Consider the following 13,984-nt stretch of genomic DNA (forward strand, 5'->3'; position numbering starts at 1 on the left):
ATCTGACGGCTCATAACCACTCCGCCTTTGCTTCAATGGAGCCGAGGAATGAGGCTGAGAAGCTTTCCTGCTGCGTGGCAAATTCTCCATTTCTCTGAAACTGAACCAAAACTCGCTCTTTCCCAACTTTTATTCGTGTTAAACAATGTTAAAACGATCTAGGAGGGGATGAAGATGCTTATTAAATTTAAGGAATCCGATAGTTACAAAGCATATGCATCGGTGAAGACTATGCCTTGGTGTGAACAGTGGAGGTTTTATCCAGCAGTTTAACAATTTCCATACTCTTTGTTTCCTGTTATTTCTAAGCTTCCTCCGAGGATGCCTTTGTCTCACCCTTTTCTGTCGCTCCGTCGCATTACCTACCAGACAAAGAAATGTTGAATCCTTGGCATGGAATGTGTGCCCTCACTCTCTCCCTGGAAGCTAAAGCTGCTTAATTCCCCTTCTTGTCAACGCCATTTAACTTTGATTAATTTATTCTGAAGGTGCTTCTAGTTGCCTTCCAGTAGTTCATATTCCAAAACTGTCAGGCAGGATGGTCTTCTTAGAGAGATATTTTAGTATCTGCCGCTGATGTTTTGGACTTTCCGAACCCAGAGAACAAGGCCGGCTACTTTTGGTTGCATTTGTCTACTGTTTTTTAGCTGTAAAACAAGCTTATGCTAGAACCATCAAAAGGAAAAACTTTCTTGAAATATTGTCACCTGGATTGCAAACAAGGCACAACCCAAACAAAGTTCGAAAATGGTATTATCAGACACCTAATGGCTTTGTTTGATCTTGGATTTCAAATAAAAGCAGTTGTTGTTTTATGGTGTCGCATCTCAAATGAAGAATCTGAACAGTATTAATGCTCTTGGAAGGCATATTCTGCAATCTAAGCTTAAATTTTAATCAAACTCATCTTTACTAAAAATTCTAGACGACAGGAATTAGAAAGCGTCATCCCAATTTATTGTTAATATAATCTCTACTGAATGTTATCTCAGTTGGAGCTATTTGTTACTGACTGCTGAATTGATTTGTTATCATCGGAAACAATATCACATTTGGCTCAATCTAGAGAAATTCCATGAATGAAACTTAAGGCGGATTAGATTGTATCAGCCTGATTGTCAGAGTTATTCTTTGCAGCCTGTTCAAGTACATTATCTTAGGCATGTACTGCATTTCTTCTCAAGCATACATTCGCCATATTTTGGGCTAAGATTTTAGACAAACTGATGCAGGTATGCGTCAACAGTAGTATACTTCACTTCAGGATAAAGCTCAGATGCCTCTAAACCAAAACAAGCTTCTATCTTAAAATTTGAAGCCTCTCCCTTCACCAACATAGGGTGGCCGAATGACAAAATGAAATTCCAGGGAATAGGCGCCTCTGCAGAAAACCAAAGCAGAACCATAGATTAAGGACTGCTTGCTTCTTCATATTTACTGATATCCATGGTGTTTAAGAGTCAGTCAAGTCCATCAAACTTTAAGCCCTAGTTTCCTCATGCATAAGCCTATTTGATTGAGCTTAGACTAAAGTTTCAATTACTGCAATACGGGCACCAAGAACTCAAATTCTGGATCATTAGGCCAAAGAAGCATTGATAAAGGACAATATATTAAAGAATTTCTGGTTTTTACCGCATGAGACTGCTCAATGGCTTTGGCTTTGGGTGCAAGAAAAAATTATTGGACAAAACAGCTTGTCATCCAATATTAAAAGATAAAATGCAGCTAATTCATGATAACAGATAGGTTGGTGGCATTGTACCTTAACTTTTTGGCCATTGGCATTGTACTTATTTAAGATTGTTAACTCTGACTTAAAGCTTTCCATTTTAAACTAATTTCACCAGTCACCACCAACTGCCTTTTTCATTTTACTTTAAATTATGTAGTCTGATAATTGGAAATGAACTATAAGGGTACTAACGGACTTAGAATTGACAACTAGCTACTATACAGCAGCTGGTATGAGTTCTTACCTTGAATGATCTGAAGAAGTTGGTCCTCGGGAACATAACTCTTTACAAGGGTCTTGCCAATTTTCCTCTCCCATAGGGAGACTATTGCATTGGAAGACAAAACATTGGAAGGCGGTCTTATGTAAAGGATCTTGTTCAAGGTTCTTGGATCTTCAGCTGCTTTAATAGTGTACATTGCTATGTCATCTTCCTGGACAAAAACAGCTGAAACATGGAAAACATCATAGCTCTATCAGCACAACTCTGTAATTCATCTAAATAAGTTGCATCTACATGTTGAAGACTTGAAGCCATTCCCTCATAACCAGGGTACAATCTAAAGCACAAGAAAGACAACTTATAGAAGAAAGATCAAAGTTTGTGCACCTACCTTTGGGGTTGCCATCTCCTAGTATGACTACCTTGTCTCTCGGTGGAGCAGTGGCATTTTCCTGCATTAAATTTGGCAAGAAATGCCCTGCAAAGGCATTGGATGAGATATATGTGTATGGAATCCCTTCAGCCTCGATTGCTCTTCGGATTTTAGCCTTAATCCTGAATATGCTTGCAGCTGGCTCCACTGCATGGACACGGTCTGCATCCATGCCAAACTCTGATGGAAGGTATCTCTGAAACCCACCATTTCATTGTTACAATCAAGCTCTCTTGCTTCTTCAGTCTGACAAAGAGAAGAACAGAAAATGCAGAGAAAATGATGAAAGTGAAAATACTGAAACAGCTTGCCTTGACATTTCCAGCTTCTTTGATGACTTCAATTATCCTGACTTGATCCGCTAGCTGTTGTGTGCCTACTGCGGAGATCACAATATCAACTTGCTTGATCGCCCTCAACAAGCTCTCATGATCATAGATATCAGTAAAAGCAACAAAATTGGCACATAAAAACTCAAAAAAACAAAAATTCCAGAGTTCAACTCTATTAAACTGATGAAAATTATTCCAAGTCTAAGAACATACATAAAGTACTGCTACTCCAGAACCCTTGAAACTCTCTATCAGCTTTGCCTTTCCGGGATCTGAAACTGTTCTCTCCCTGACCAATAGAAAGGTGGGGTGCCCCACTTTGGTGCTTGCCTCTACTATAAATTTGCCAATATACCCGGTTCCTCCAATTATTAAAATTTTGCTTTGCTCAGCCATGTCAACTAAACAGAAGAGGAAAACCTGTGGTTTAGTTTGAATAAAGGGCGGCCAGTGAGTCTCAGATAAGAGATGGTAGTTGGAATTATTAACAAAAGGAATTTGATTCCTTTGCTTTAATTAAAAAAGTTTGACGGACGGTATGGTTAGACTACCTTTATCATGACAGTCCTCTCATCTTGGCTTTTTGATATGTAGCAAGCTTTGAATTTGTGTTTCTTATGAAAGCTTGCTTTCAGGGACATAAGGAACGATAACAGTAGCATTTTTTTTTCCAGTTTTATCCAATTTTGAACTCAAGCAAACATTTGACATTATTAGTGAAATAATCATTCCAGCTTTTCTAGATTTATTTGATCCCAGGGTTCCCTTTCCTGCTTGAGAAAGTCAAAACTTATGAAGGTCTGCTATAATCTGTGTCTGCAATAGAGCATAACTGAAATTGATTATTGTACTATAATTACAGATACTGCTGAATGTGAAAAACTTATCATACTGCTGAATGCCTTTGTTTCCAAGAAACCTCTGATTACCGCTGATCAATCTATCTTTTTGCATATATATGACAAATATGTAGTGCTTCAAGAATTAACTTCAATAAATGGATTTCGTGTTATCTCCCAAGTGAATCTACAGTCAGGGTGAGTGATGATGCCATGGAACTGGACATCTTCACACTGTTTGGAGAGAAGATTTTGCTGCTAGAGTGGACAACCAGTCCTCCAAAGCCTTATTAACAAGTTCTGGAACTTCATCGTGTGGACAGTGCCCTGCCTGTAGGTTTACAAGAGTTGTGTTTGGGTAGAATTCTTTGATTCGAGTAGCCTTGGCAGGACCCACCCAAGGGTCTAAGTCACCCCAAAGCAACAGCAGCGGGCAAGTTAGCTTGCTCAAGAAACTGTCTAGAGTGTACTCAGTTTGATTCAACATGAACCGTGTCATTAACCTGTGGATAATCAACAGAGTCAACATCGCATATAAAAATGAATGTAGGGGAAGACTCAGGAGATGAGGATAATAGAGAAAGAGAGATGCATAGCTGTACATAAAATAGTGTTAGCTACAAATTTTACAGACACCATTTTCTAAATCCTTCAAGTGATCAACAGGCTATTGCAGACCTATGTTACTCATTTTCAGGCAAAGCAAACAATTCAGGCCATGAGGAACATTTTGAAAGGTCTAGATAAGTATTCAAATAATTGACATATACGCATCCTGAAGTATACCCGAGAGTTTTCTTATCAGGACAAAATCAGGGAGCCCATTTACATGCGTACCTATAATACACTTCTCCAGCATTGGGATCATCTGCTGGCAATTTTATGGATTCGACAAGATAATTGTCCACATTAGAGGTATTGATATACACCTGCATTAAGAAAAAGATAGTGACTATCATCATAGTACATGATGAATACAGTCTGACTTCAAGAACTTCAATTGAGTACAATATTGCAAAAGTATGGGAGATAGAAAAAAGCCATTCTCCTTCTCATGACAAGTCAGTTAGAAACATTGCTAAATGAGCAGTATCACTGGTGGCTTGATGGCTTCTAAGGAACTGCAGAATATTGCTGATGCTATGTCTTAGGATGCACAAAAAGTTTATGATAGATATTGAGCTCATAAAATAATCTAAACCTTCAAAATTCCAGACAAACTTTATAAGGAAGCCTTAAGTAAATAAGGCTGTAGGTAACATACATTTTTCAGGACAGATTCAATACGAGCAGGTTGCTTTGCTTGCCAGAACAAAACCCCAAGAACTACACGCCGGAAAACTTCCTTCAATGGCTTTAGAATAAATTTCTGTAAGACTGTTTCCTCTGGTTTGGTGGTTTTAGCCTTTGTGTCTCCAAACTGTCCAGCAGAGTTCAGTAATGCCAGTCCAACAACTTGTTCAGGCAACCCGACTGCTGAAACCAAAGCAGTAAACCCTCCAAGACTGAAAATTTACCATGAATTACAGAACTGTTACTAGGTATGTCGTGTCAAAAGAGAAATTGCAATAAGAATGCTGAAAATGGTTAGATTTAGCACTATAGAAATAAATTAGAGGTCTATTAATTCACCAGCAATTTCTAGGATGCAGAGATGGCATATGTGTCTATGTAACAGACCTTATGCTGCATTTGTGTATCATGCATAAATGCAATTTTTACTGGCAAAACTCGAACAAATTTGCAGCTTATTCCTTGAATATGAGACAACAGCATGTCAAGAGTCATTTGTTGTGATTAGTGAAAGTCATGAGTGATGAAAATTTTGTTTTATCATGTCATTTGATCATACACAGGGACGTGGAGAGAGAAGAGATAACTGTTGCTTATTTGTGGTTGCTACCTGTTTCCAACTAAAACTGCTGGCTCTTTTACTATCTCCTTCAAAAAATCGACCACTTGATCACTCCATATCATTGCATCATACTCGATAATTGCTTTCTCACTCCACCCAAATCCTAGCAAGTCCACAGCATAAACTTTGTAATTTTTAGCCAATTCAGGTATGTTATACCTGCAAATTTGGAAAACAGAAAGAGCATTTAAGGCAGATATGACTAAGAACCTGAGATCAGAACACTTTCACTAACATAACAGTAGTTCAAACTCAATTAACCAAGTATATGATAAGTATTTTGTGCTCTAAGCCTCTAACTTCTCCTTGTTTCAGTTCCACCAAAAAAGGGCAATTAAATTTCAAATTTAGAGGTACACTTTTCAGTACTATTTACCATTCAAACAACTAAAACCTAATCCAGAAGTTCCACGCTGCTTGGGACAATGCCATTCTCTTTGAAGGAGAATTAGTTCTGACAAGAATTTTGCAGAAATCCCCATTTTTTTTCTATTTTTTCAATTATCATGATACCATTTTTGCTACATCAATAAATGAGCTGATAAATTAAGTACATCTGCGACTGACTCATGTGGTAATGAGCCACAACCTAAACGAAGATGAGCATAAGATGACAAACCTCCAATGGAAGGCAGAAGCACCAAACCCGTGAATAAGAACAATTGGGAGCCCTTCTCCTTGTACTACATAATGTATTTTACGACCACGCCAGGTCCAGAAATTGTAACCCTCTGGCTTGAATGGTAATCTCTCCGCCCCTACAGAAAACCATTCAACCTTAACAAGTTCCATTTATGCAAATGAAAGAACCTAATGTTCAGAAACAATTAATCCATACATCATCAAAACCAAATGTGAACAAAACCTAGGCATGCTCCAGCAATAGCAAGGTCCTTGTCTAAATTCGAAAGACAGAAGTTTCGAAAAGATCTCTGCTAAAAGCACTTTGCATCACTAAACTATCTTGAAACCTCTCACCATTCACCAATGTCGATAGTTACCCAGATTACAGGAAAAAAAAAAAGAAGAATTCCAAGTTTAAGAAACAAATGATTGAGTGAATGAATGAATAAAGATTACAGAACGACAAGAACTAATTGGCTATAGTTAAAAGCTGACCTTGAACAGGTTCAGGAGTCAAGGAAGAGCCTACGACTGAGACACCAGAAGCAACAATCCCCTTTAAAGCAAAACCCCTCCGGTTCATCTCACATTTGCTTCCTTCAAGTGAATGGCGGACAGACAAAGATAAAGTAATCAATTCAAAACAGAAGTAAAAGTCAGTCAGGGAATAATAAGTTGGAAGATTGGAGCTCAAATTGGCTTACTTGGCCGATGATAGTTTCTTGAAGGATAAAAAAACCTGTTAGAGATTGGGTTTAAAAACTCTGTTCTCACTGAAGGTGAGACTGCACATGAAGAAGCCATTCTACTTCTTCCAGAATAGTTCCTAAACCCTGACTAAAAATGAAGAGGAAACTTTAACTACTGGTTTAAGAGCAAGAGAAAAAGGGGATGAGAACTTCGATGAGAGTCAAAGAAAGCGAGAAAAGCGCCCAAGGGGATTTTTTATGACTTGGTTTTTAACGGTCAAGGTTCCAAGCCCGCGAGTTATGTGGCTGGTCTAACTTCAGGAGTTGTGGCAAAGTCCAAGCCATGCACCGGATTTCGATTTTGTACCCAAATTTCTCCTATGAACTTCCCTATTTCCAGGAAATTTAAGATCATTTTACTGTATTAATGCTGGTTAAGAAGATTTACTGTCTCATAAAATAAAAGAAAAACCGTTAAATTTGAGAAAGTTTGGTTGCATTCTTTAATATGCCAAGCAAGAGTTGACCACCTCTACGAATGCTCACAAACTTTTTGCCCAAAATTTTTCTAATATATATGCCTTTTAATTCTTAAACACTTTGGGATACATTTTCCTTCTGGTTATCTTCATTGATCTTATCATATCCGATACCAAAAACAGAATTAAGCAAGTGACAGACTCTAGAACTTCCATGCCATAACCAATCAAAGGTGCCTTTGAAGAGGAATTCCAATTTCCAAGTACATAGATTATCTTCCACAGAAGGCCAAATATATATCTAATTGCACCAGCCTCCTCCTCTCCTTGTCTGTAAAAAAAAAAAAGGTCAATTTTTGTAGAAAACCATAAGGAAAATCAATCAAGGAAATAACTTCCTCAACTTTAAAGTTTTTGAGCCTAGCGTCCCATCAAAACTACACCAGTAGATGCAATAGGCTATAGCCATCTCAGTTGCCTACTAAGGTTTAAACTTTGTCATTTGAGCTTCTTGGCTGTCCTTTCCCATTTCTTCTTTTGCTTTCTCCTTCTTTAGTTCTTTGTAGATATTTTCAATGTGGCAGAAGCCACTATATAAGCACCGCCCTTTTTTAAACCCTCAGCTCAAAGTTTCCACCATGAAAGCTGCTTCCTCTAACACTCTCAATTTTTCTTCAATTATCACCAAAACGGCAACAACACCATCATTTCCAACTAAATTTACAAGAACCCATTTTCTTAAACTCCCGCAAAGGTTTCAGAAGGACGCCTTCTTGAGAGCTTCAGCTAATCCCTTTAATTCTTCATTTCTCTCCAGTTCTTCTTCTTTCAACGCATTCCTTGAATCCAATGCAAATGACACGGTTTTATCTTGGAAGAAAGCGCCGGAAATTGTTGTCGGTAGAGGTGGAAAAGCTGGGGCTTTGGGATGCAAAGACAAAGTCATAACAGTGGTTCTTTTGGGATGGCTTGGGGCTAAAACAAAGCATTTAAGGAGATATGTAGAATGGTATAATTCAAGAGGAATCCATGCGGTTACTTTTGTTGTGGAAATTAAGGAATTGCTGTGGTTTGATCTGGGTGTAAGGCTTGAGCAGCGTGTGTCTGAACTTGGTAATGAGTTGACCAGGTGGGTTTTGGAGAAAGAGGAAGATGGTCGTGAAAGGTGCTTAATTTTCCATACTTTTAGCAACACTGGATGGTTGGCGTAAGTTTTTATGAATAAAGGTCTTCTTATTTTTTTTCTTTTTCTTTTTTAAATTTTGGTTGTGGATAGTAAATTCTGGCATTGTTTGTTTTCTTGGCAGATATGGTTCACTTCTTGATAGGTTTCAGGGAAGAGAGGGGTTGATAGAGAAGATAAGAGGAGTAATTATTGATTCAGGATCAGGGGACCCTTTGAATCCTAAGGTTTTGTTCTGTATGTTGATTCTTTGGCTTTAGTTATGATGTTTTAATGTTAAGTAGCTTTTGATTGATGATTGATGGATTTTTACTCAGTGAACTTTAAATTTTAAAAGAAAGCTTTATGTTAAATTATGAGCTTGAGTTCTTTTGCTGATATTACTTTAGATCAGTTCTAAACAGAACACAATGGCTTATAAGATTTAAGTAGCCACCTTATACAATGGGAAAAGGCTTAGGTGGTAGTTGTAGATCATCCTCTTTCTTCCAGGCAATCAAAGAGGATCGTGATTAATCTGGCTTTAATTAAAGAGAACGAGGATGAGTCCAGGTTCTCCATAAAACATTTGGGAATTTCTGTTGCTTGGTGGCACTACTCTCTTTTATGGTCCAAGTTACATCCATGTATAATGCTTTGATTACTCTATTGTGACTCTTATATTTACGTATTAGCTTTAGAAAGGACATTAGAATGGGTGTCAGTGGAAATTTATCATATTCACTCTATAAAATATATGTACTAACTCGTGAAGCAGATGCAAAAGTATCTGTCCTCTGGATGTTCAAATAATAGGGCTTTGATATCTTTACCTATTCCAACTTTGGTCAGAGTTCTATTATACTAAAATTGTGATTTTCACAAGATCTCCGGAACTGTATGAGGTTTTGAAAGGTTAAAGATGTGGTATCAAGGTCTTTGACTTGGAACAGTTCTGACATGTTTTTTATCCATCTTCATGCTCGTACTTTTATGCTCTGTAGAGGGGAAAAAAGGACTCATCCTATCCTAGGATATTCACAGTATTTAAGCCGAATTGTCATTTTCTTTTTTCCTTTGCAAAGATCTGGGAAAATATGTGTTGTCTCCTGCATTAAAATAAAGAAAACTAGTTAAATTTCTTTGACCTCACTTGCCGCTGTAAAAGGGTCTAGGTTCGTTTTTCTGCCTTTGGAATTTTGACATTCATTTTGATGAAGTAATTATCCTCATGTTGAAAACTCTGGCCTTTCCAATCAAATCGACTGAGAAAGGTATTGCTGATTCACATATTCTCTTCATCTTTGCAGGTCTGGGCTGGTGGATTTGCTGCTGCTATACTGAAGAAACGCAACTCTTCAATAAATGAATCAGAAAGTGCAGTGAGTGATTCAAAATTGCTGAAAGAGGAACCTGAGATGATTGAAGCTGTGCTGTTATCTGCACTGGAAAAGTTCTTTGCATTCTTTCTAAATATGCCTGATGTGGACACGTAGGTTTTCCCTTTACGCCCTATATTGTTAAATGACCAGAAATATGCTTTCATGGCTTCATACCATGCTATTTGCTGTCTCTGAATATGACCAAATATTGTGGTTGTGGTGAATAACTGATTGATGCTGGCTATCATTTTTTCCTCATTCTGCAGAAAGTTAAGAACAATCATTAATGCTATCATGGCGCACCATCCTCCATGTCCTCAGCTGTATCTTTATAGCACAGCTGATAAGGTCATTCCGTATAAATCAGTCGAGTTGTGTATTGAGGAGATGAGAAAGAAGGGGATAAAAGTATTCTCCTTTAACTTTGGCACATCTCCCCATGTCGACCACTATCGGACATTTCCCAATATATATTCATCGGAGCTTCATAATTTTTTGAAAGAATGTTTTGCTATTGTTAAACAAACATGAACCGTCCAAGTAATTGAATCCATTTTCTATTCTTGTATTCTGATGTTTCCTTCAAAAATGACTCCTAAATAAAACATTGCTTTAGTGCATAGCTTATCATTACATTCTTTGTAGTACTGGTAACCTTGTAGGCAGAATGTTTGACAGGAAACCTGAACTTCACTTATCAAGGTGATGCCATGAGATCATGGCTGAATGCTTGTAAATTGTAATGAACACTGCAGTGGTGCTAAAGCTGCAAAAGCTTTTCTTATTTTGAACATATTTGATTCTTAGAAGTTGGTGCTATGGACTTCTCTGCTGTTATAGCCTTGGACAATGAAGATTATGATATCAGTCTTTTGATCTGCTGTGGTGGATGTGAGTATTTGTGGTTTTATGTTTGCTGAAATTGGTTTTGAGTTACGCTGGCTTAGCAGGCATGTTTTCTTGTGGTTTTAATTACCACATTCAACTCTACAAAATTTAGTTTGGCAAAACGGCTATTACTATCAAAATTAATAAGACTTTTATTGCCAAGGAATTTCTGAAGGTTTCCGATTTTTAAATTTATTTATTAACGGAATAGTAACATTTAGTTCACTGTTACATTTACAGTGTATCAAATATAAACCTGATTAATAAATGGATATTCTCTATTCACTTCCCATAGATCCCAGTGATCGTAGTGACTGGGGACAATAACTATAACTGCTAATGACATTGATTTAAAACCAACTCTCTGGACCAAAAAGTTAGGCTTGGAATTGCATGCTTGAAGGACTGGGATTACCCACTAGCCGAGGGTCAAATTTCGAACTCTGCCCTTCACACAAACAGAAAAAACATGGGTTAAGCCCACACCACCAAACAGACATAATGATAGATGTAGTAACTTTGGACAAAACACGTTAACAAAATATTAAAAAATATTAAATTAAAAAAATTTGAGTTTAGTTTTAATATATTAAGTTTATTAATTAGTTAAAAATTAATAATCAAAAACTATTTTAATCTTATTTAAATAATTTTGAATTCGGTGTTTAGAAGTATTTATGGTTGATGATACGGTCAATGATATATATTTAATTATGGATAAAAACTATAAATGATTTTAGATATTATGAATATTTTAAGGTTAGATGTTAATGATGAATTTTATTATATTATATGATAATAAATTTTATATATATGTTATTTGTGTTAAAAGTTATTATATTTGATGTTATTATTATTTTATTTTGTTATAATTGTTTTTGTAATCATTAATTTTAAATTTAAATAATAAAATTATATTTAATTATAAATATTTTTATTTAATCATGTTAAATTTATTAATCGTATTATTAATCACGTCGTATCTTATATTGATAGGTTTAATAAACATGTTAATCATGTCTTATTGTATTACATGATTATTAAATATATATGTGTACATATTTTAAATATAAAATATAAATATTATTTATATTATGTTTATATTTAATTTTAATGTATTTTATATTTAATTATATCTAACACGTTTAAAATATAAAAATATAAATTCATAGGTTTACATAATGAAAAGGTAAATTCAAATGTCTGTAGCACCCATGTTCTTAATGCATGGAGAACATATTTGTTAGGATGTAATGAAGCAATAACTAATGTCTTAATGCACTCTGTAAAGCTGAAAAGTTCAGGTGTTTCATACAAAATCATAACAAAGGAAAGAGCAAAACACGTGCTTGGTTATATTTTCAAACAAAAAGTCCTGGGAATTGTCGTCCCATGAAAATCTAAACCATGATCTGGCAACAACAACAACTAGATTGGTAGCTAGATGGGTACCTGAGAGCTAAAAGGCTCCTACTTAGCCTTGCTTTTTAAGTTAAAAAACTCAAGTAGACGCTAGAAGGCGTCCAGGTTCGGTGCACCTAATCCAAGTCAAACTATACTATTTATCGTGAAGTTTTCTTTTTATTTTGTTTTCATCATTGGGTCTTCCGAATTGAAAGCAGAAAAGCAGAAGGAAAAAAGAGAAAAAGAAAAAGCTCCGTCTCGTAGACCGTCTCTCTGTCTTCTCCCTGTGTCTGATATAGATGACGATTTCGGAAGACCAGAAGGAATCGACTTTGGTGAATCCAAAACTATCTCCGCCAAAATCATATGGCGCCGTCGTTCTTGGTGGCACTTTCGACCGCTTGCACGACGGGCACCACCTGTTCCTCAAAGTAACTTTTCTCTCTCTTTATTCTTATTGGTTTATTGTTATTGTTGTTTTGCAATTTACAGTAACTTTATCCGGATATTGAATGAAAAAGAATTGTGTTGGAAATAGTCAGCGGTGGAGTTGGCCAGGGATCGAATCGTGGTGGGTGTTTGTGATGGTCCCATGTTAACCAAAAAACAGGTAATATTATTAATTTAACATGAAAGTTATTGGCTTTTTACTCTGAACTTTAAGAAAGAAAAAGAAAAGAAGTGTTTTTAATGGCTGAAGCAATTTCTCTGTAGTTTGCTGAATTGATACAACCCATTGAGGAAAGGATGCGTAATGTTGAGAATTGCATCAAGGTAATGTAATGAAACTACGAAAGAAAATCGGGTTTCAGTCTTTTGATAATTTAATTACTGTAATTTTGCTTATATCTGTGCAGTCTATCAACCCAAAGCTGGTGGTGCAAGTTGAACCAATTACAGATCCCTATGGACCTTCAATCATTGATAAAAATTTGGAGGCCATCGTTGTCAGGTTTGTCATTGACTAACATGTTCCTTATTATCTATCATAATGATACAAAGTAGCCAACTTTTCTGAGAAAACCGAGTTTTCTGGTAATCTTACTCTGCTTTTGGTTCTTCTGCTTTCAACTGCAGAAAAATTGGGTCGCCTTTTTTTATTCCATTGCTTCTCTGATCCTTGCAGTTTTAAGCTTTCTTTCACCTCTTTAAATTTGCCTCCTTTATATTTGCAATGAATCAAATCAATGATTTGTCTGTGTTTACTGTTTATAAAAGTTGGAATCGTTGCCTAACTGGTCTGGTTTCTTGACAGCAAGGAGACATTACCTGGTGGAGTATCAGTTAACAAGAAAAGAGCAGAGAGAGGCCTTTCACAGTTAAAGGTTTGTTTTTTCTGGTTGATTTCTGTTCTGTAAGTAGGATATGAATGTAATTTACTAATTCCTGATCTCAACTTTGAAGGTGAAGTGAGGCAAATAGTCTTTAGAATTTCATGAAATTTTGTCAAAGATTAGGCCTTAATATTGTGCATATTCTGCAGATTGAGGTTGTAGATCTAGTTTCTGAAGAATCTGGTGAAGACAAGCTGAGTTCAACAACACTAAGGAAGCTTGAGGCTGAGAAGGCCAAAAACCAACAACCTGCACAAACTTGATAATAAACTGATATGATATCAATGGCTTGAAAAAATTGCTTGTCAGATTCTTTTCCCTTTTTTGTGAAACCTCCCACAGCAAAAATTGTATAGGGAAACCTGAATTCAATACAATAAAAGCATGCATGCATGTTTCTTCTTCTCAAAAGTTGCAACATCTTGAACATAACAACACGGATAGATAGAACTACAGTCTTCTGAGATGCATGATGATGATCTCTCATCATCAAGTTTGTAAGCAGAGAGGAAACTAGATCAAATTTTAGGAACCAATTCTTCTTG

At 36.3% G+C, this 13,984-nt stretch overlaps 5 protein-coding genes across 5 annotated transcripts in view; 2 read left to right on the plus strand and 3 right to left on the minus strand.

Annotated features, from left to right (window-relative positions):
* Positions 1–90, minus strand: part of LOC110410058 (uncharacterized) — a 3,753-nt gene extending 3,663 nt beyond the window's left edge. Inside the window, exon 1 of the mRNA XM_089782516.1 lies at positions 1–90. This exon is cut by the window's left edge and continues 304 nt beyond it. Within this exon, the coding sequence (XP_089638642.1) occupies positions 1–90 (90 nt within the window).
* A 913-nt stretch (positions 91–1,003) lies between these two features.
* LOC110410030 (phenylcoumaran benzylic ether reductase Pyrc5-like) lies at positions 1,004–3,449 on the minus strand. Its single transcript, XM_089785773.1, has 6 exons — positions 3,275–3,449; positions 2,946–3,143; positions 2,703–2,864; positions 2,350–2,587; positions 1,980–2,183; positions 1,004–1,381 (listed from the first exon to the last, which is right to left on the minus strand). Exons 1-6 carry the CDS (start codon positions 3,383–3,385, stop codon positions 1,215–1,217), a joined length of 1,080 nt encoding a protein of 359 aa, XP_089641899.1. The 5' UTR covers positions 3,386–3,449; the 3' UTR covers positions 1,004–1,214.
* An 84-nt stretch (positions 3,450–3,533) lies between these two features.
* Positions 3,534–7,094, minus strand: LOC110410026 (alpha/beta-Hydrolases superfamily protein). Its single transcript, XM_021419594.2, has 7 exons — positions 6,806–7,094; positions 6,597–6,698; positions 6,097–6,235; positions 5,466–5,636; positions 4,827–5,067; positions 4,400–4,491; positions 3,534–4,065 (listed from the first exon to the last, which is right to left on the minus strand). Exons 1-7 carry the CDS (start codon positions 6,903–6,905, stop codon positions 3,792–3,794), a joined length of 1,119 nt encoding a protein of 372 aa, XP_021275269.1. The 5' UTR covers positions 6,906–7,094; the 3' UTR covers positions 3,534–3,791.
* A 354-nt stretch (positions 7,095–7,448) lies between these two features.
* LOC110410025 (alpha/beta-Hydrolases superfamily protein) lies at positions 7,449–10,650 on the plus strand. Its single transcript, XM_021419593.2, has 4 exons — positions 7,449–8,476; positions 8,577–8,679; positions 9,742–9,923; positions 10,080–10,650. Exons 1-4 carry the CDS (start codon positions 7,845–7,847, stop codon positions 10,342–10,344), a joined length of 1,182 nt encoding a protein of 393 aa, XP_021275268.1. The 5' UTR covers positions 7,449–7,844; the 3' UTR covers positions 10,345–10,650.
* A 1,568-nt stretch (positions 10,651–12,218) lies between these two features.
* On the plus strand, positions 12,219–13,850 carry COAD (4-phosphopantetheine adenylyltransferase). Its single transcript, XM_021419600.2, has 6 exons — positions 12,219–12,536; positions 12,644–12,715; positions 12,820–12,879; positions 12,963–13,057; positions 13,361–13,430; positions 13,589–13,850. The coding sequence occupies exons 1-6, from the start codon at positions 12,405–12,407 to the stop codon at positions 13,700–13,702; spliced, it is 543 nt and encodes a 180-aa protein (XP_021275275.1). The 5' UTR covers positions 12,219–12,404; the 3' UTR covers positions 13,703–13,850.
* Positions 13,851–13,984: the final 134 nt, after the last annotated feature.

Source organism: Theobroma umbraticum, unplaced genomic scaffold (assembly GCF_002168275.2).
Source record: "Theobroma umbraticum cultivar Fairchild unplaced genomic scaffold, ASM216827v3 scaffold_44.0, whole genome shotgun sequence".
Lineage (NCBI taxonomy): Eukaryota > Viridiplantae > Streptophyta > Magnoliopsida > Malvales > Malvaceae > Theobroma > Theobroma umbraticum.